This window comes from Gopherus flavomarginatus, chromosome 3 (assembly GCF_025201925.1).
Source record: "Gopherus flavomarginatus isolate rGopFla2 chromosome 3, rGopFla2.mat.asm, whole genome shotgun sequence".
Classification (NCBI taxonomy): Eukaryota; Metazoa; Chordata; order Testudines; family Testudinidae; genus Gopherus; species Gopherus flavomarginatus.
The window spans coordinates 78,991,294-79,013,539 of NC_066619.1; the positions used below are offsets into that span (position 1 = coordinate 78,991,294).

Consider the following 22,246-nt stretch of genomic DNA (forward strand, 5'->3'; position numbering starts at 1 on the left):
ACTCTTGGGTGAATAACATCTGGTCCTCTTGACTTATTACTGTTTACTTTATTCCAATACCTCCTCAACTGGCCCCTCAATCTGGGAGAGATCCTCAGATTTGTCACCTAAAAAGAATGGCTCAGGTATGGGAATCTTCCTCATCTTCTGCAGCGAAGATGAATGCAAAGAGTTCATTTAGCCTCTCCACAACGACCATGTCTTCCTTGAGTGCTCGTTTAGCACCTTGATTGTCCAATAGACACACTGATTGTTTGGTAGGCTTTTTGTGTACTTAAAATATTTTTTGCTGTTAATTTTTTATTCTTTTGCTAGTTCGTCTTCAAATTCTTTTTTGGCCTGCCAAATTATATTTTCAGAATATTTTTCCAACCAATGTTGTTTTGCAGAGCTTCAAAATCTGCTCCTGTTTGTCCTAGTATTTTACTACAGGCTGGACTTTGAAGAGAATACAGAAGAGAAAAGGTTCCCTACCCCTTTTTTCTTCCCCCATTTTTTTTACTAGGAGGACCACTAAAAAGGGAGCTGGGATAAAGGATTGGATTCAAGAGTCCAAAATTTGGAAGGTCTGGAAAGAGTTTAGGGAGTAAAAGCATTTTTGAAAGTTTATATAACTGATGTAATAGGAATCAGAATTTTCTCAGTTGCAAGATGCTAATATTTCAAGGGGGAGAGCTATTAGCATGTTAGCTATACTGTACTAACTTCCCCAGATTTTTACAAATTCAAAAGGTTCTACATGAACTATTACCTTGTCTCCTTGGATCGCAGAATTAGTTTTGAATTGATGTGTATTGAGTGAGACATAATGAGTTATGATGCCACTAATGAATTGCTCAGGTAAATAGACTGACTTCAGTAATGAACTTTTTAGACAAGAGAATGCAGTGTTTCTTATATTTGCAGTTAAACAAGGGATTGCTTGCTATGTTTCCCTGTCTTTCATAATTGTTTATTGTGGTGCTGAACACACGAATCTGTCAATGGTTTTGTGAGGCTTTTTTCCCTTAGAACATCTCAAAGAGAAAATGTTATCAAACCATATGGTAAAATGAAAGCATAGGACTGGCCTGAAGATGTGCTGCCTTTTGGAGGATCAGTATTCAGGACTAAACTTGATCTCTCATCCATTGTAGGGGGGCGATGGAAGTTTGGTGGAAGTCTAGAGGAGTCAGTGCTTAGCCTAATGTTGTGATTATGTACATAATAATTATGCTTATTAAGTAGCTCATTAATTTGTTCCATATGTGTAATTTGTCCTCTGATGTGTAGAATCAATGCAGAACATGGAGATTAAAACATGATAAACATCTGATGTTAGTTTTGATAGTTGTGTAAGTCTTATTGTGAGGATTCACAGAGCTGCAATGTTTGAATATCCTACAAAGCTGTATTATACCTTAAGTCATGTAATCCTCTGTCAATCTTTTACCGGAATATAGCTCTAAAAAGTTCTCTTCATGTCTTAGTTCTGGTAATATTAGGCCATACATAGCCACATGGGTTAGAGGAAATCCAGCACCATTTAATCAGAGATGTATGTGCCCCCATTCTATGCTCTTATTTTTAATTTAAAACCCTTCATAATGCTAGAAATAGGTTCATTTTGAAGAATTTCGATCTAAATTAAGGACAAGGATGAGATTTTGCCTGGGTATTAAATGCTTAGCTTGGGCCATGTACCATATCTTATAGAAGTTTCATAAGTGGGGTTATCTGGAAGACAATGGCCCATTTTTACTTATAGGTGAGTAGTTTGAGTTCGTTTTAGCTATCCATCTCTACACCACATTTGATTTCAAACCTTACTTTAAGGTTTTGTTAAGTCATCGTGGTAGACCAAAACTATATAGCTGTTGATGAAAATCTTTAATGTTTTGCTGGAATACATCAAGCTGCAACATGTGTATCCATGTTTATGGATACAGAGGTATCCTAATTTTCTAAAATAAATAAATGATTGTGCTGTTTTTATGCAAATTATTCAGGAAAACCGTGGACTTTTTTGTAAATGGAGTAGTGATATCAAGCTGCAGTGGATTAGGTTTCTGTATATAGTTTTTGAGTAGTATTTCCACCTAAAGGGTTAGATCAGGGGTCAGCAACCTTTCAGAAGTGGTGTGCCGAGTTTTCATTTATTCACTTTAATTTAAGGTTTTGCATGCTAGTAATACATTTTAACATTTTAACGTTTTTTAGAAGGTCTCTTCCTATCAGTCTATATATTCTATAACTAAACTATTGTTGTATGTAAAGTAAACAAGGTTTTCAAAATATTTAGGAAGCTTCATTTAAAATTAAATTAAAGTGCTGATCTTACGCCACTGGCCTGCTCAGCCCACTGCCGGCCTGGGATTCCATTCACCTAGGCCAGCAGTGGGCTGAGTGGGGCCTGTGGCCAAGACCCCGGCTGGCAAGGGGACGGCAACCAGAACCCTCGACCAGCAGTGGGCTGAGTGGGACCGGCAGGCGGGACCCCAGACCAACAGTGGGCTGAGCGGCTCAGCCCACTGCCGGTCTGGGGTTCTGTCCGCTGGCTCCTGACAGCCAGGGTCCTGGCTGCCGGCCCGCTCAGCCCACTGCTGGTCTGGAGTCCTGGCCCTGCCCACATAGTGGGTACCTACCTTCTTCCTGGTTTTAGCTCATTCTCTTCCTCTCTCTGCACTGAGCTCAGGGTGGGAGTGCACTGAGCACAGGGCTGGGAATGAAGGATCAGGTTGGGGTGTAGGGTCTGGCCAGGGCCTAGAATGACGGAAGGGCTCAGGTTTGGGGCAGGAGGTTTGGGTGTGGAGCGCTTACCTGTTGTGAGGGGTGCGGGTGGGAATGTGGGGAGGGGGGTGCAAGAGTCAGGTGCTCAGGGTGGGGTTGAAGATGTGGGGGGTGCAAGAGTCAGGGCATGGGTTGCCGGGGCGTGTGAGGGGGATTCAGGAGTCACGGCAGAGGGCTGGGGGGATGTTGAGGGTTCAGGAGTCAGGGCAGGGGTTGGGGTGTGGGCTGGAGTCGTGGGGATGCACCCAGCCCCCTGCCCTGAGCGGCTCACGGCAGGAAGCTGGAGGGGATATGCCCTGATTCCACTCTCCTTCCCCAAGGCCCCATCCCTGCCTCTTCTCCAGAGCAGCAAGCATGCTGCAGATCCGGCTCTGCTTCTCCTCCCCCCCCCCCAGGACCATCAGCTGTTTGGCGGCAGGGAAGGAGAGGAGATGGGGCAGGAACCCAGCACGCTGGAGGAAGAGGCGGTGGAGGAGGGAGCGAGGCTGCCCTGCAGCAGCCGCCAGCAGGACCAAGCTTCTGCCCTCTGCCCCCGCAGGAGAGAGCAGTGGGCGGAGAAGAGCAGGCTGGGCCTGGCAGGATTTTTAATGGCACTCTGCCACTGGCCAGGACCCTGGCAGGCAGCAGTGTGCCATTAAAAATCGGCTTGTGTGCCATCGGTTGCTGACCCCTGGGTTAGATCCTCTGTGGTGCAGCCACTTTGTACCCTTAGCTCCAGAATGTTCTGGCTGCATACTTTTGGTGTATCAAGCCCTGGGAGGATCACTGCAGTGCAGAAAGCATCCTCCAGTGGCATAGAGCAATCATGAAAACTCCTGTACTACCCATCATCTCTGCTGCTGGCATATTGGGCAGTGCCAGGTGACCCCTTTAAACTGTGCTTGTCCCTGGGGCCATTAGCAAGCCAGTATTACTTGGAGGACCAACCCAGCACATACCTGCCCCAGGATCAGGAAAATGCAAAAGTTAACTTTATATAATTTCACTTCTCCTGCTCCATCAAGCTGTGATATGTAGAGTTTGGACAGATTCTACAATCTGTTCTAATGTGCTCCTGCTTTTTTTTTTATTTTATTTTTTAGTATTTTACGGACATTAGCGTCCTTTGAAGTATTAGTACCATAAGTTGTTTTGGGACTGATGGAAAGACTGAGTCAGAATACTTGTAGTTTGTGTAAGTCCACAGAAGAAGTCAGTACCAGCACAGGTATTAGAACTAAGGAGCTCTTGGCCTAGGTGCAGACTTTTCCCATTAGGTAGGTCTTTATGATGACTTAAAAAAAAAAAAGTCTGCAGGGAGCCCACCAGTCTGAAATCTCCTTGTTACATTGCTGCAAGTTATCTTCAACCAATAGCTGGTTGCAACGCGTTTGGCAACCATCAGAGTCCCTCCTGCCTGTGATGTGTGTTCTCAATCCCAGTCTGCTAGTTCATGGTCTAACCAAAACTCTTGTTGGAAGGTTTACGATGACTAAGGCCACGTCCAGACTAGAAATTAAAATCGATTTTAGATACGCAACTTCAGCTACGTGAATAACGTAGCTGAAGTCGAATTTCTAAAATCGAGGTACTCACCAGTCTGGACGGCGCTGCATCGATGTCCGCGGCTCTCCGTGTCGATTCCGGAACTCCGTTCGTATTGATGGAGTTCCGGAATCGATGTAAGCGCGCTCGGGGATCGATACACCGCGTCCAGACTAGACGCGATATATCGATCCCCGAGCAATCGATTTTAACCCGCCGATGCCGCGGGTTAGTCTGGACGAGGGCTTAGAGCTCCAGGAGATATTCCATTCCCTGCCATAAAACCATGCCAGAGAGTTCTCATATCTTATGATCTTCCGAATGGGAAGGATCCTCTCCTGCTTCTGGACCAAGTCCTCAGGGATTCACTGTCCTGAATTTGGTCTGGCGAAGACGCTCAAGAAAATAATCACAAAAGAGGCTATTCTAGTCTCGGAAATAGCCCTGTGCCTACTCTCTTTCCACAAGTACAACAAGGAAATTGTTGGAGAATCCTTAAAAAAGTTGCATGCCTTCCCTGCTTTAGGTCAATGTACTCTCTTTGCCATCTGCTCAAGAACAGGATCACTGCATAACTGAAAGATGAGAAACTTTTCAGGAGACCTTTGATCAAACTCTTGAGGGGGCTTCAAATGGGAAAGAACATCCTGCCAGAGCACAAGAAATCCTTCTTTGCTCATTAGTATTCAAACCCTGCCGGGTTCTGTGTTAAATACTGCTACCAGAGATTCTGGAGCTCCTGCCAGGCAAGAGCCTCTAAGAACACATCCAACTGGCAGGAACCAGCCCGTGGAGAGTTTTTGATGCCATGGAAGCAAACCTTCCTTTTTCCTCTTCCTTTTTTCAGGGCACTAGGCTGCCCTTTTCTGCTGGCAAAGTAGAGCAGATCAAAAGCACTACCAAGTATTCTTTGATTTTCACCAGGATGTTTTATCTGAGTTCCCTCATTTTTTTCCTGTCTCCATATCTTATTAGTCAGAGAGGCAGGAAGAAGTAGGGCAGACTGTAACTTTCTGGCTGTGAAAGTTGTTTTGAGTGCTATAGCACGAATGCTTTGAAGAAGTTGATGCTGTTTGCTTTGCTAAAGAGATAAAGGAAATCTGTTCAGTTTTGGTCATGATATCCCAAAGCCTGAATTACTTTGTTGCCTACGGAAAATTAAAGGTAGACAAGTGATAGCAGCAGTAGAATTTAGAAACTTACTTCTCTCCATCTAAAAGTTGCCTGCCTGCATATACTCATCATACAATTACATTAAAAAAATTTGGGTTGTGCATTTTCAAACCTAATTTTATCCTTTGTCCTTGTTGGCTACCAGAGTTTCACATCTTAACACATCTCCAACATATGGCAGTTAACAAGGTAGTTACCTTAGCAATTCAGATCAGGAAGTCAAATGGATTTAGCACATGCTGGGCATTGTCATCATTCATAGATGTGGTCCTATGGGCTAGAAAATCCACTTGTTCCTTGATTCAGCCTCTTTTGGCTTTGTGGACCTCACTTGAGGGAGAGTTGCAGACCAAAATCATACTATTTCTGCAAGTCCAGCACTTGTGTTGTGGAAGGACCGCTACACATCTCTGTGTCTTTCCTCAAGTCTAGCAGGTGGTTAGCTCCCTGTGTCCTGTCTCAGCCCAAGGATCTTGATCCATCGGAGAGATCCCTTTTACTCTTCAAGCTGTGGACAGTGAGATTGGTCCTCCTAATCTTCAGGTCACATGTAACAAACCAGAGGTGGTTGTTTAAGCAACACAAGGTTTATGTCATAAATCCACTTGCAGGGTGACAGGTTAGCATGAAAATCACTTCAGAGATCTCAGGTGGTACTGACCTGGTCAGGATGTTCAATCTTCCAAAGGACTGGCTGAGCCATAAGTCTCTTCTCCCAGGGAAATGGGAGCTAAGCCACAGAGATTCTTGCAAGTGTTCAGGTAAACTGACATCAGATCTGTTTGTAACTACCCAGAATGCCAAGCTTCATGGCTTTGCAGTCTCAACAAAGAGGAAGAGATGTGATGTACACCTTTGCTATCTCTTAGCAAAGGTCTTTAATTCCATGATTACACCTCTACCTCGATAGAACGCTGTCCTTGGGAGCCAAAAAATCTTATCAGTGAAACCGCTTTATATCTAATGTGATATGATCCGCTGGAGCATGCAGCTCTGGCCCCCCGGAGTGCTGCTTTACTGTGTTATATCCAAATTTGTGTTATATCGGGTGGCGTTATATCGGGGGTAGAGGTGTATATACTTGTTTTTTTTCCAATAGGACCCCTGCCTCATTCAGTGCACAGGATGGATGGTCTTCACTGATTGGGTAGCTGTTCAATATTTTATTTTATCCTCATTGTTCAATATGTGGCTCTGTGCCCTATTTAACACACACCTCCAAACTTTGTATGGAATACAGAATTATTAGTTTCCTCCTGAGCTTTTATGTCATGCTTATCACTGTAGCAACAAAGAGCTTCTGATGTACTTAAAAAACATTTTATTACCTTTTGACTTTTTGGCTAGCTGTTCTTTAAACTCCTTTTTGGCTTTTCTTATTACATTTTTACACTTAATTTGGCAGTGTTTATTCTCCTTTCTATTTACCTCACTAGGATTTAACTTCTACTTTTTAAAAGCAGCACAGAGTCCTGTGGCACCTTATAGACTAATGGACGTATTGGAGCATATTATGCATCCGACAAAATGGGTATTCACCCATGAAAGCTCATGCTCCAATACCTCCGTTAGTCTATAAGGTGCCACCGGACTCCTAGTCACTGCTTCTTTTACATGGCTGTTAAGCCACGGTGGCTCTTTTTTTAGTTCTTTTACTGTGTTTTTTAATTTGGAGTATACATTTAAGTTAGCCCTCTGTTGTGGTGTTTTTGAAAAGTGTCCATGCAGCTTGCAGGGATTTCACTGTAGTCACTGTGCCTTTTAATTTCTGTTTGACTAACCTCCTCATTTTTGCATAGTTCCCCCTTCTGAAATGAAATGCCACAATGTTGGGCTGTTGAGGTGTTCTTCCCACCACAGGAATGTTAAATGTTATATTATGGTCACTATTTCCAAGCGGTCCTGTTATAGTTATCTCTTGGACCAGATCCTGAACTCCATTCAGGACTAAATCGAGAATTTCCTTTCCCCTTCTGGGTTTCTTTACCAGCTGCTCCAAGAAGCAGTCATTTAAAGTATCGAGAAAGTTTGTCTCTCTATTTTGTCCTGAGGTGACAGGTACCCAGTCAATATGGGGTTAATTGAAGTCTCCCACTATTATTGAGTTCTTTATTTTGATAGCCTCTCTAATCTCCCTTAGCATTTCATAGTCACTATCATTGTCCTGGTCAGGTGATCAATAATAGATCCCTACTGTTATATTCTTATTAGATCATGGAATTACTACCCATAGAGATTCTGTGGAACATGTGGATTCATTTAAGATTTTTACTTCATTTGATTCTACATTATCTTTCACATAAAGTGCCATTGCTTCCCTACCCCACCCCCAGCCCTCCGCACAGCCTGTTCTGTCTTTCTGCTATATTTTGTACCCCGGAATTATTGTATCCCATTGATTGTCCTCACTCCACCAGGTTTCTGTGATGCCAATTGTATCAATATCCTCCTTTAACATGAGGTACTCTAGTTCACCCATCTTATTATTTAGACTTTTAGCATTTGTGTACAAGCACTTTAAAAACTTGTCACTGTTTATTCATCTGCCCTTTTCTGATGTGTCAGATTCTTTTTTATATGAATGTTTCTCGTCTGATCTGGCCCATACTTTATCCTCTTCCATTCTGTCCTCCTGACTAAAACCTAGAGAATCTCTATCAATAGTCTCTCCTCTAAGAGAAGTCTCTGTCTGATCCATGTGCTCCTCTGCAGCAATCAGCTTTCCCCCATCTTAGTTTAAAAACTGCTCTGCAACCTTTTTAATGTTAAGTGCCAGCAGTCTGGATCCACTTTGGTTTAGATGGAGCCCATCCTTCCTGTATAGGCTCCCCCTATCCCAAAAGTTTCCTCAGTTCCTAATAAATCTAAACCCCTCCCCACTACACCATCGTCTCATACATGCATTGAGACTCTGAAGCTCTGCCTGCCTACCTGGCCCTGCTCGTGGAACTGGAAGCATTTCTGAGAATGCCACCATAGAGATCCTGGATTTCAGTCTCTTTCCTAGCAGCCTAAATTTGGCCTCCAGGACGTCTCCCCTACCCTTCCCTATGTCATTGGTACCTACATATACCACGACCACCGGCTCCTGCCCAGCACTACACATAAGTGTATCTAGATGCCTCGAGAGATCCAAAATCTTTGCACCAGGCAGGCAGGTCGGTCACTATGCGGTTCTCCCAGTCATCATGAACCCAGCTGTCTATGTTTCTAATGATCAAATCTCCCATTACTAACACCTGCCTTTTCCTAATGCCTGGAGTTCCTTCAACTGGAAAGGTAACCTCAGTGCGAGAGGATACCCCAAAATCATCTGGAAGGAAGTTCCTAACTATGGGAAGGTTTCCCTCTGCTTCCCTTTGCAGATGGAATCTTAAGAGAATTTTGCTGCTCAGTCCTGTACTGAGTCTGTGCAGACTTTAGTTTCCAGAGGCTTATTAAACTGAATGTGGGTGGATTTTCACAAAGACAACAAAAGGCACCTCTGACCCCCAAGTGGCTCCCTTGCCAAATTTCAAATTCCCACCACTAAGTATGGAGGTTCTAGAGTGTCTCAATTACATAGTTGTAAGATTTATTTATTTATTTATTTTTACAAAGTTGTAAGCAACTAGTTATAATGAAAAATGCTAGACAACTTCAAGTAACACTACTATCTCTTCCTATCATATACCTGTAGTTTTATACAATGGCTAATTTTAGAGTTCTCAGGTTTTTGAGTTAGTGTTCCAAGCTCAAGAAGCTTTGACTGAGGATCAGAGGCTGTTTGTAGGAGAGTGGTCTGTTAGGCAACTAACTAGGAGTGGAGCAAACCATAACAAGGTGATGAGGAACAGCAGCCCAGATTCTAGACTGACAGCTTTATTTGGAGAAAGTCATTTGACTAAGTGAGACCAAAATCTCCGTTTTTCAAAATTGTACCCCACTTCTGAGACAGCTGCATTCTTTGCCAACACAGTATACAGCTAAAGCTAACAAATTACAACATTTTCATATTAGATATTGATGAGTGCATGAGGAAAAACGGAATGAAAAAGTACAGGAATGCCCTACTGAGGAAAAGTAATATTCTCTTTCACCCTCTAGTCATCTACATGGGATGCTTGTTGTCAGGAGCCCATATGCCATGGCAATAGGTGCTGTGGAAATAGTACTCCGGAGGGATTCTGCACTACTGCATGTGTGTATAATTAAAGAGCCACGCATATTTTTAATATTTTGTGTGGGAAAAAAAGCTGCCAAATTGTTGCTGCAATTCCAGCTTTTGCCCACCAGAGGGGGCTGTGGTGCAAGAACAGCAGCAGCTCCCAGCAGAAAATAATTTCTTCAGTTACACCTTTTGCCCACCAGCTCCCAACCATCTAGGAAAGAGAAAGAGCCTGCCTTCTTTGCAGCGCCTGTCAGGCCAGCTCAGGAGACTGGGGCTATGTGGAGACAGACAGCGTGGGGTGCTGGGGGGGGGTGTCAGTCAGGGGCTCATAAGGGCTAGTGGAGGAGGACAGACTGAGGCAGGGTCTGAATGGGAGTGGAGTGACAGGGCCCTGGGGGGGCACATGGTGATGGGGAAGGAGGTGCAGAGCTACATGGGGACAGAGGGTGGCTGAGGGGGGCATGGAAATGGGGAGGAATTACAGGAAAACATCAGGACGGGGTGGCTGAGTGGTGGCACAGAGATGTGGGTATGGCAGAGGGAGTCAGACAGGGACATAGTCACATAGGGACTCCAAGTATACAGAGTTACATAGGGACAGGAGGAAGGGGTGCAGGGCCACATGGGGACGGGGGCAGATGTTCCTGACTGAATGGGAGAGGCTGGGGTCAGTGAGGGTCTTCATAGAGGAAGCTCCCTAATAATCCCTTCCTGCCCCCCCAAAACCTGTTCCATACTTTTCCCACCCATAGCCAGCAACCCCTCAAGTTCACAACCAGGTTCCTTCCCAGCAATTTACTTCCCTCTCCATCAACTCCTCCGTTACCCCTGATTCCCCCAACCCTTTGCACTGCTTCTGAGGGATGCGGGAAATATGGTTCTATATTGTAGCTTAAATGAATTGTTACTCAGAGTTCTGTATTAATATGCCTAGTAAGGAATCTATTTGTCAAAACACATTCCTTGAATCTTTTTTGTCTGTATTATTACAGATATACTTGCTTACAGGTATTTTGAAATAAATGACCAAAAATAATTAAAACTGTTGTGATTATACTGTGTTACTTTGACAAATAAAATATGCAGAATTTTGCAAAATTTTAAAATATTGTGTGCAGAATTTTAAATTGTTTGTTGCAGCATTTTTTTTTTTTGACACAGAATTCTGCCAGGAGTAAAATTAAGTAATTAATTCCTCAGATTTGTTCGTGTTTTGCTTTGATTACTGTCTTTCCATATATGTAGTCAGTCATCAGAAAGGTGCAAGAGCTATGTGGGTGCTCATGCAGTAGAGTTCAGACTAAAACTGGCTGGCTTTAGGAACATCTGGTAAAATTTTACTCTGCATTGTTATCTTATCGAACAAGTCTAAATCAGTTTCGAAATCGCGTAATTTCCCCAAAGTTGGATGATGACATGCAAGCCATATGTATTTCTATTACATATTGTCGAAGAGTGGCATGAGCTAATCCCCATACATAACCCTATCATCTTCCCCAGGTGATCAAATCACAAGTCAGCTGAATCCCACTCCAGGAAAACACTAGGAGGGAAAGCTGAAGATGTGAGTGCATAGTCTACTGAAAAGTTGGATGTACAACTGGAAGCAAACTGAGTACCACTTGCCAGCCACCCAGACAACTGCTTTCAAGCACTGGCAGTGACAACTGCTATGTTGGTTCTAGGGCAGAAGGGATGGATATTTTAGTAGGAGCTCCATCAGCATTAAGGACTCTTCAGAATGAGTTGTCAACCTTGGTTGTCATGTCTACCTTTCATTCTTTATGGCCATATGGGAAAGAGGTTCTTCAATTCTTTTTTGTTGTAGCATGAAGTCAGAATGTAGAAAATATCAAAAACCATTGGTCTAGAGGATGACAAGCAATCAGTACTGAGTAAAGAGGGAATCTCATGCTCAGTGAAGAAAAACAAAACTTTGACACAGAAGTTCTGGGCTCACCTGAATACCCTTTTGCTCTGTTTTTGAGAACCAGAAGGGAAACTCTAAGTTGCCCCATTCCAGACATAAATGTCTAATCAGTAGGATGCCTGCCAACACACACCCTTCAATGCAGGCTACTTGGTGAGGCTCTTCAGTCACTGCAGCCCGCTTGCTCATCCAGTAAGCCAAGAGGAAAAGATCTTGGAATAACAATCATTCAGCAATGGAGCAAGCTTAGCGCATGGGCCTGTAGGATTCTCAAGTGATGAGGAACCTTTTGTCTCATGTGGAGCAATGATTTCTAGCTAAATCCTCCTATTTCTAAAGGTGATAGAGCTACAGAGTTGGGGGTCTAAGGTTTTCTGCAAGAGAAAAGGGAAAGGCCACAGAGTGAAAGTTGGAATGTGAGAGTGCCTGCTCACCTATAGCCAGAATGTACTGCCCATTTATGTATTTGAAGAACTGGCCGTACATTATCCAGTTCCGCTGATTACCTGAAATGTAGAAATGTGCCGCTACCATATGCCATTCTTATATTAGTGATGGTTCCCCAAGCTCCTTATCTCCATGTCTCCTTGCCCAGCTAGTACAAGTCCCCCCCACCATTTCATCATCCACTCAGTCTTCCCCTACAAGCTTTCAGTCATCCCACCCTGTTTATCCCCAGCTGGCTCTTAGTCTCTCTAGTAGTGGTCCTCAACCAATTTTAGTCCCCCCATCCCATCTACTCATTTGATTTGTCTTCCTGGCTCACAGTCTGTCTACTGGAGGTAATTATATGGCCCTCCTCAATATTGTGCATGAAATGTATTTACCCTCACAACACCCTTGTGAGGCAGGGAAGTACTATTATCTCCATTTTACCCAGTCCCAGTTTCTCTCCTTTCCACCCAGACTCCAGACCCAGCCTATACCCTCTATCTTGCTCCCAGGCTCCTTGTCCCAGTCTCTTCCACCCTCTTCCCATATCAGGCTCTTGGCCTTTCTGCATTCTAGTCAGGTAACTTCCTTCTCAATGCTTCATGGGTGCAGCGGCGCGAACATTGAGTATACAGGAAAGAGTCTCCCTATTCTCACTTGCCATGCCTGGGCTCACCCTAGCCTGCAGCACCTGGGAGCAGCCATTGCAAGGAAAGTCCTTCTCATCTCCTGCAGCCCTGGACCAGAGCATGCTCAGAGCAGATGGAATCTTTGCATAATTTAACTATATTGTAGCAAGGCTCTGCTAAGCACATGCATCTCAGATTTTTCAGGGGCTTGTAGTTTGTCCAAAATTGAATGGATTTTTATGAGGATGCAAAATATACACCTCTTCCACAAAAATTGTTGCCTGGGGAAATTTCAGATCCCTGTCCAAAACATGGGCGTGCTAGAGTTTCGCAAAGAAAAGGACTTCATTTTTTTTTTAACTTTGGCAAAACCAATGTATTTTTTTCCTAATCTCATTCTTGGAAATGGCTGACCCATTTTTTGAGCAGATACCTGGCATAGAAAATTTCAACCCAGATGGTTAAAGATTGGCAAAGTTATAAGCAATTAAAAACAGAGTTTTATAGTAGGAAATTTGGGGCCACCTTAGCAGGTAGTGCTACCAGCTCTGCCACTAATTCCATAGTAGCTACAGTAATACAGCTTGTGAGAGTAATCCAGTAAATGGCACAATAGGGATGATTTTCTCACCTGGCTTATCTTCCTATATAACCCTTAATCACAAGAGGTTAAGAATCTTCTGAAATATAAGCTCTTGGGCCATCTTCCTATTCCCGTACCATAATATTGACTTGGCTGGTGACCCCTATCTGTCCCATCTAGTTTTATCCTACCTGCTGTTCTAGGCACTGATTGCATGCTAACTTTCTCCTCTGTGTCCTACAGGCTCCTGCCACCATATTATCCCAACTGGAATTGTATCATCATGCAGATACAGCTTTTATGCACTGGGCTAGTAGACCCGCCCTGTGCCTTACAGGGTGGGGTCCCCTGATCTGATGTGCACTCTGTCTTCACCCACCCTCAGTCAGCCAACTGCCTGGCGAACGTCCAAAATAAAATCAGGGAGAAGGCTCTGGAATGGCCTCATTTGCCCTGTTGGTGGCTAGGGAAGTGATAATAGTTGTAGATGATAGTTGGCTAAAAACCAAGCCAGGGGTCCTGAAAGCCAGGATGGTCTGGGAAGTTGGGAAGGAGTTTGGGAGTAGATGGGTGTAGAAGGTAAGAGCGTATCTATTTAATGGATGGCAGTTAATGCTCCTGTGTTGCAGGGGAACTTAGAGCAAACACTTTGGCCCTTGCAGCCAACAGTCTTTCCACCCCTGGTGAGTGCTTTTTTACAGAATGATCCGCCTGGCTCCATCTGGGACAAGGGTCGGGGGCGGCTAAGCAACTCAGAGAGACCCTGTAGATGGCAGAGCTAGGGTAGGACTGCACTGAGTCACTTGGTATCAGGCAGTATCGTACATCAGGCAGAAAACAGGTTTGACTGCTGCAAAGTGCCTGCTCTTGGGGCAACCAGGAACCATTAGAGAGGCCTGCAAGCTTTGTAACAACAGTGACCACTAATCAGGAGGGGACAGCCACAGCATTGCCAATACAATCTTGCCTTCTCTGACCTGGAGTCTTGGAGATCAGCTGACCAATAGTGAAGGTGACATTCCAGGAAGCTTCTGAAGTCATATGAAGATTGGCAGATGCCCTGGCTGCCTCCTCTCTAGCTCCTAAGTATACTTCTAGGTAGTGGGACATCAACAGAACCTGGCTCCCTGTGTTCTCACCTGCTGCTCTTGCCAAATGGCCAGAACAGTTTCTTTCTTAATATCATCATGTTCTTGCTTTGTCTTAGTGATTGTATCAAAGAAAGCTGAGATCTGGGGCTATCAGTCCTAAATAGGGAGGGATAGCTCAGTGGTTTGAGCATTGGCCTGCTAAACGCAGGGTTGTGAGGTCAATCCTTGAGAGAGCCATTTAGGGATCTGGGGCAAAAATCTGTCTGGGGATTGGTCCTGCTTTGAGCAGCAGGTTGGATTAGATGACCTCCTGAGGTCCCTTCCAACCCTGATATTCTATGATTCTAAATACTGTGGTGCTGCACTTAGGCTATGTCTACACTGCGGACTTTACCACTCTCCCGCTGACATGGTGCTGTCCACGATGGTGCTTTTGTGGGTGAAACTTATGTCAGTCAAGAGTTTGTTTTTACCACACCCTGACCAACAAAAGTTTTACTGACAAAAGTGCTAGTGTAGACAAAGCCTCAGTCTGCCATGTTTAAGGAGTCAGTCTTGTAGATTGCTTTTCTTCTAGCAGCAGGAGAGTGAGTGCATGGAGCAAAGTTAGTAAATAGTATTAGAATAACGATGGTCATGGTAGTATCTAAAATGGTAATATTTTAATAATGTTAATCTGGATTTTTCAGTATGTTATGCAGTTTCAGAATCCTACATGTGCACTTGCATGACTTAAAATACTTTTGGTAATTGCAGGTTGTAAGCTCAACAAATGGAGAATTGAATACAGATGACCCAACTGCAGGCCGTTCGAATGCTCCTATCACAGCCCCTACAGAAGTAGAAGTAATGGATGAAACAAAGTATGTATTGTTCTTGTTTCTTAAAGTTTAAAAGGCAGTGTTTTGATCCCCATTACTGAGCTAATGAGCATTTCATTTACCTAGTTACTTATTAAAAGAACCTTGCACACTTGTACTAGGAAGTGGCAAGATACTTCAGTATTTTTGAGCTTTAATTATGTGGGCTTCAAATAATTACATATTAGAATGTCTGTTATCCTTAATGTTGACTCCATTAGTTAAAGTTAAAATAACACAAATTGTTCGCTTTACAGTAGTGAAATCCATACTTGATTTTGACATGCTAGCTAACAGCTTGGTAAGAAATTTTACTCTCTTTTAAAATCACTATACTGAGTACAACTCTCGTGAGAATTTTAGAACTTTTGCATGGTATATGGTGTTCTGATTCTCTTTTTTCCTTTATTTTTTTGTGCATAGCTGCCAGAAAGTGTTGAACATGTGGTGAGTTCCAAAGTGTAGGCAGGCAGAAATAGCTCCGTTGGTTTTGTTCTCATTGCATGGCTTAAAACTTTATGGAGAAAAAAAAGCCTTTAAATGGCCATTACAATTGGAAAACCTATGCAAAAGGATTAGACAGCCTGTCTTGGAGGCAGGAAGAAATACCAGCATGTTAAGGAGCTGTTTTGCCTGCTTCAACTCGTTTTGTTTCAAGTGGTGTAGTCTGTGTGTATTTTCTCTAATACTTTTAAGTGGGCAGTACAATATCAATTTTTTTTATATATTATTTGCTGTGCTGTTTTAGTGGAAAAACATTGATGTTTTCAGATGTTTTCATATTCAAGTAACAATTTAATATCTAGAAAATAACTAATTTATCTGAACTGGCACCAAATACTAGAAGATGTTTGAACTTTGCATATTTTTTTTAAACAGTACTTACTAAATTATTAGTCATTGACAACTTGCTAACTAATTACAAAAACTTAACTGCAGGGTACATAAATCACAGTGAAAGGGAAAAGTATTTGTTGATGTACAGTAACTCCTCACTTAACGTTGTAGTTATGTTCCTGAAAAATGCAACTTTAAGTGAAACAATGTTAAGCGAATCCGATTTTCCCATAAGATTTAATGTAAATGCAGGGGGTTAGGTTCTAAGGAAATTGGGGGGGGCGGGGCAGACAAAAGGCATTATATACTGTACAGTACTGTACTGTAGTGTGGTTGGGAAGTGCCCCTGGCTTACCCCACATAGGTACAGCCTACCCGGCAAAGGATGCTAGGAAGCACCTTTATAGCAGCAGCGGCAGCTTCCCTGGAGAAGAACAGGCTCGGACTTTGCCGGGAATACTCCAGGCCCACCTCTTCCCACCCCCATGCCACCTCCTCTCCGAAGCACGCCACATCCCCCTCCCGAAGTCCTAAGCTTCCCCGCTCCTTCCCCTCCCTCCCAGAAAGCCCTAAACGCGAAGTGCTGGGAGGGAGGGGCAGGAGCGGAGAAGCCCTGCATCTCTACTCCTCCCCCTCCCTCTCAGAATATCCTAAACACCTCTAACAGCTGTTTGGCAGTGGGGGAAGCTCTTGGAGGGAGAGGGAGGAGGCAGAGAAGTGGAACTTGTCCAGTGCTCCCTTGTAAAGTTGCTTCTCTTCCACAGAATCTTACAAGCAGGCAGCCAAACGACGTTATAAGGGAGCATTGCACTTTAAATGAGCATGTTCCCTAATTGGGCAGGGACTTAACATTGAAACAATGTTAAGCAGGACAACGTTAAATGAGGAGTTACTGTATAGTATGTGGGAATTCAATACACCCATCTGAGTAGTGCAATTTGTAATAAAGAATAAAACAGATTTTCCTTGATTATTAGAAAATAAATATGGGGTTTTAATTGACATTTTTGTATTCCTTTGGAGAACATGATTTCACAACGGTGTGTCCAGCTGGTCATCAGATGGAGACACTCATGCATGAAGGTGGTGGTACATTATTACTAGTGATAATAGAACTATTACAGTAGTGCCCAGAGGTCAAAGACAATTGCACTAGGGCCTCATTGAGTTAGGATCTCTAGAAAGGGATCAGTAGTCCCTTCCCCAAAGAGTTTATACTCGCATATGTTTCTTCTTTGATATTAGGACTACCCAAAACATTCATTCAAATAGTGTTATCAAGATGGGAGATATTAGGCAGAGGTAGGCCACTTGTAAAGCCTTACAATAAATCTCAACTTAAAATATTTCTTGGACTATACTTGCAGTGGAAAAATCTCTTTTGAAAGTCCATCAGTATATGCTGATGGTATATCCTGAAATGACTCACTGTACAAATAAATTTGCCTTAGAATATTATTCCTGATGGTATGTAGTATATTAAATCACTTCTATGACCTTGTTTCACCAAAGCACTTTTAAAAACCATAGCTAACTTCAGATTATTTCTGATGTTACTGATTTTCAGGGCAGCTACTTAAAATTCATTATGTAATTTACAAAACACTACTTGCCTCAATAGTCTACGTACTAGATGATTTGTAGATTTGGCTTGACTTGTACTAAAGCTATTGCCAGGTGCTCATGTCTGGAAAAATGATGAAGAATAAGGCCAAAATTTTCAAATGTAGAAGCTTGGAGTTAGACAATTAAATCCATATTCAGGCACCTAAAAAAATGAAGTCCAGGCAGTTTTAAGAGATGCTCAGAAACTGCTGCTTCCTTTGACTTATAAAGCATTTATCTTCAGCATCTCTGAAAAAAATCACTTATTTAGGTGCCTATCTTTGAATTTTTTTGCCTCATTTTTTTTTTGCTGTTGCATCTCATATACTAAACAAGTGAATCTTAACCTGTCTCTTTACATCTGACTCCTATTAATCTTTTTGATACATGGGAATCTCACTTTCCCAGAGAGGACAATTATTTTATTGCCTATGGAATCTAAATCACACTTTCTGCTTCACCATCCTTTTAGAACTGGTTTTATGTTTTCTTAGTAATTAAAGGCAAAAAAAAGCTGCTTCAAGCAGCACTATACTAGGTGTATGCATTAGGGATCCTTTCAGGTATTGAGTGTGCTATAACTATATATTGCAAGAATCTTAAATAACTACAAAAATAAAATAAAACTTAGTTCATAGGGTGCTATGACAATTACTTAATGTTCAAACAGCAACGTAAAATGCAAGTACAACTATATTTTTCATATCTGGACTGAGGACAGACATATGTAACTTTTTTTTAAGGAAACTTGGTATTTTGTGAAGAAACTAATTACTTTTTGTTCCTTTGCCTAGTCTTTTCTCCCTCTGAAAATATGAACAAAGTTAAAGCTTTCCAGAAATTTTCATTTGTAATATTTTTCCCATATTCTAGGAGCATTAATTTAGTATTTGCTCAAAATGTCATTAGTCTCTCAGTTTACTGCCAAGACAGAATTTATTTTTGGTTTCAGAGACTTTTTTAGATTGCAGAAAAATTGTTCTCACAGTTAGCTGCCAGTGATTTATGGACACAAGAATAGTTTAGCCAGATGTAGATATATCCCTTCTGTTTCAGGGTTAACCTTGTGAATCTGGTAGCTTGTTTTCCTGCGAGCATCTGATTGCTAGCAAAGGGACACTTTATAATTGTCAGCCCAACAGTATTTTTACTATGCTTTCTGTGTGTGTATGTAATATATATATATATATATATATATATATATATATATATATATATATATATATATATATATATATATAAAATGTGTGTGTGTGTGCACACAAAATATACATATATTAAAAATATACAAATATGCTTTGATATCACAAAACTAATGTGATTGTGTTTGTTGTGTATTTAAAATCAGCGCAGTATTTACACTCACCCTAATTTTGAAAAATGAAATACTCTAATTTTAAATTAAATTTTTTCTATTATTTATGTGGCTATTTAATTATTTGATAGTGCCATAAGTTTGCATTATGTTTTATAGCTTTAAGACCAGGTTCCTGTCCTAGAGAATTCACAGTCAAATTTTAAGAGCTAGTCAGGGATTTTCAGTGTTTTTTCTGTGGAAAATAGTTTCCACAAAATCAAAGTTTTCTGTAGGGAAAATAAAATTTTGGCAAAAGTGACAATAAAAATATTTTGTTTTGGCTCAGGTTGTCCTAAATGGAAATACTTCGATTTGTGGAACCAAATCAAAACATTTCATTTTACCTCAGTTCAACATTGAATTGCATCTGCCTAAACTGTTGCAGTACTTTATGGAAGTTTGTTTCAGATGCTGCATGTCTCCACTGTCCATTGTGGGTTGGGCTCCTTAACTATGTTACATATCCCAAGATGCAGCACACTCTGTCCTCTGGTTGAACCACAATGGCACCATCACAGAAGATGTATTCTGGCCAGGGAGTCTGGTTTATAGGGAAGATTGGGGACATGAGGATCCCGAACTACAACTCCTATGAACCACTGCAGCAGCTCAGGCAAATGCAGTTCAAAGTCAAACTAAGCACAAACTGAGTGTTTTGATTCTCTAATGGCAGTGTTCCATGTTGGTCAAAATGTTCCAACATTTTGAAATCCGATTTTTTTGCAACATTTTATTCTGTGAAAATTTCAATATTTTAACGTTTGTTCTGATCCAGGTAAACTTCTTGGAGTGGTTGCTCATGTCCATTCCATTATGGTGTGTGCGCTTGCCACGTGCACCGGTACCCGACGTTTTTCCCTCACTGGAATCCATAGGGGATCAGCTCTGGCTCCCTCTAGAGTGGCGTGTTTATGTGCTGGTAAAAGGGGCACCACCAGCTCCCCCTCCCTCAGTTACTTCTTACTACCAGTGATGGTGCTGGAACGTCTCCTTGCCTCGGCATTCTTTCCTTCTCAACTGTGCCTAATTGTGAATCTCTTATATATAGTTCTTATAAAGTTTGTATAGTTTATTATTTCCCTTAGTGCATAAGTTAGAAATAGGTAGTTAGTCCCCTATAGGACTTAGCCTAGGGACAGGGCATTCCCCGATCCATGGGCTTCAAGCCTGGTGATGGCTACAGAAAACCTATGGCAGTCAGTGATCACTATTGCTGTCCGAGGTGTTTGGGGGAGACCCATGTCAGTGACAAGTGTCACATTTGTAAAAGTTTCAAGTTGCGAACCAGAAAGGAGCAGTTCATTCTAATTAGAGCGCTTCTTAGGGAGTCAGCCGTTGCACTGGCCTTAGAGCTGGCTAGATCGGACTCCGCTCCAAGCACTGTAGCATTGGTGCGGAGTGCACCGCTGGCACCAGCCTCTGACTGACACCAATCTCCGTGCCTGGTACCAGCTCAAAAGCAAAGAAAGGCCGGGAGAGGGCATTCTTCTATGTCCCATAAAGGGAAGGAGAGGGCTGGAGGAAAGCAAAGACCAGCATGGGGCAGTTCCTTCCCTCCAGACAGTGGCCAGACTCCAGCACCCGTTGATCTGTCAAGCTCCCTTTGAGACCTGCCTGCCACCCCGGGAAGCGGCAGAGGTACTTGGCACTTAGTGGGCCATCCACGCTGGAGGCCTTTCAGCACCCCTGCTTTCTTCCAACCACTTGTCTTCCTTCCTCTCTGCCTGGGCCTCTATAACATTGGATTAGTGGGTCCTCAGCACAGCAGCAGGGGGGATACTCTCTAGTTTATTTCTATTGCCCCCTCCCACCTTCTCTCCCCATCGCTCTTCAGGGACCCTTCTCATGAGCATCTGCTCACTCACTAGATGCAGGGCCTTCTGCGGGTGGGAGCCGTGGACAAAGTCCCTCTGCACTTGAGGGGGAAAGAATTTTAATCCTGCTATGTTTTTATCCCAGAGGCCAAGTGCAGGGAATCTGTCTCATTCTCAACCTGCAGAGCCTGAGCAAGTATCTGAAGAAGTTGAAGATCCGCATGGTCTCCCTGGCCTCCTCCATTCCTTCCCTGGATCCGGGATACTGGTACTCCACCCTTGACACAAAAGACACTTATTTTCACATATCGATATTTCACGGACACAGATGATTCCTAAGTTTCATAGTTGGGACCTCCCACTACCAATTTGCAGTGCTCCCTTCTAACCTAGCAATGGCAACAAGGGTGCTTACGAAGTGCATGTCGGTGGTGGTGGCCTACGTCAGATGTCAGGGTATCCAGATCTGTCTGTACGTTGATAATTGGCTCATCAAGGGGTGCTTCAGGATCCAGGTCCAGTGCAGCGTCGAGATGTTGCCAACCACTTCTCAAGCTCTAGGCCTGTTGATAAATGAACAAAAGTCAACCTTGGTCCCAGTCCAAAGGATATAGTTTATCAGAGTGGTACTCGACTTTACCCAAGACAGAGCATTCGTGTCAGAGGCCAGGTTCAAGCATCACTTCCCATCCGCTCACCACTGCCTGGGTCTGTCTCAGACTATGGGGGCACATGGCAGCATGCACGTACATTGTCTGGCATGCGAGACTCAGGCTGTGTCCCCTCCAGATGTGGCTTGCGTTGGTCTACTCACTGGCCAGGTGTCACCTGGACAAGCTCCTCATGATCCCGCCACAGGTACTTACCTCCCTGCAGCGGTGGTCCGACACAATTCTCGTGTTGGAAGGTGTGCCATTCCCAAGTCCGCAACCCATAGTCTGTCTGATTTCAGATGGTCCGACCTTGGTTGGGAAGTGGATCTCAGTACACTGTGGACTCAGGGGTTGTGGTCACGAGAGGAACTCGCATTACGTATAAACGTCAGGGAGCTCAGACCCATCAGTCTGGCTTACGGAGTGTTCCTTCCCCGACTTTCTGGTCAGGTGATGACAGACAATGCAGCCTCCATGTTCTATGTCAGCAGGCATGGGGGAGCTCATTTGTCGGCTCTGTGCCAGGAGGCTATCCGTCTGTGGGACTTCTGCATTCAGCATACAATCTACCTGTAAGCCTTGCACCTCCCTGGCATCTGGAATCTCCCTGCATGCTGGCAGATTGCCTTAGCAGGTCCTTCTTCTCTCACCATGAGTGGTCCCTTCACTCTTCCAGAAGTGGGGAGATCCCCGAGTGGACCAGTTCGCCACCAGACAGAACAGAAAGTGTCATCAGTTCTGCTCTCTGCAAGGCCTCAGCAGAGGCTCACTTTCTGATGCCTTTCTCCTGTCATGGTCAAGAGATGTACACTTTCCCGCCAATTCCACTCATCAGCAAA

At 43.2% G+C, this 22,246-nt stretch overlaps 1 protein-coding gene across 12 annotated transcripts in view; it reads left to right on the forward strand.

Moving 5' to 3' along the window:
- The window catches only part of CSNK1G3 (casein kinase 1 gamma 3), a 146,917-nt gene that overhangs the window by 119,678 nt on the left and 4,993 nt on the right, over window positions 1-22,246 (forward strand). For 9 of the 12 annotated variants that reach the window (XM_050945866.1, XM_050945871.1, XM_050945867.1 and 6 more), the window contains 2 exons: window positions 15,038-15,144; window positions 15,565-15,588. In XM_050945866.1, coding sequence (XP_050801823.1) covers window positions 15,038-15,144; window positions 15,565-15,588 — 131 coding nt within the window. Of the gene's footprint in view, window positions 1-11,116; window positions 11,181-15,037; window positions 15,145-15,564; window positions 15,589-22,246 lie in introns of those variants that run through there. The other 3 variants (XM_050945863.1, XM_050945865.1, XM_050945870.1) reach the window with 2 other exon arrangements.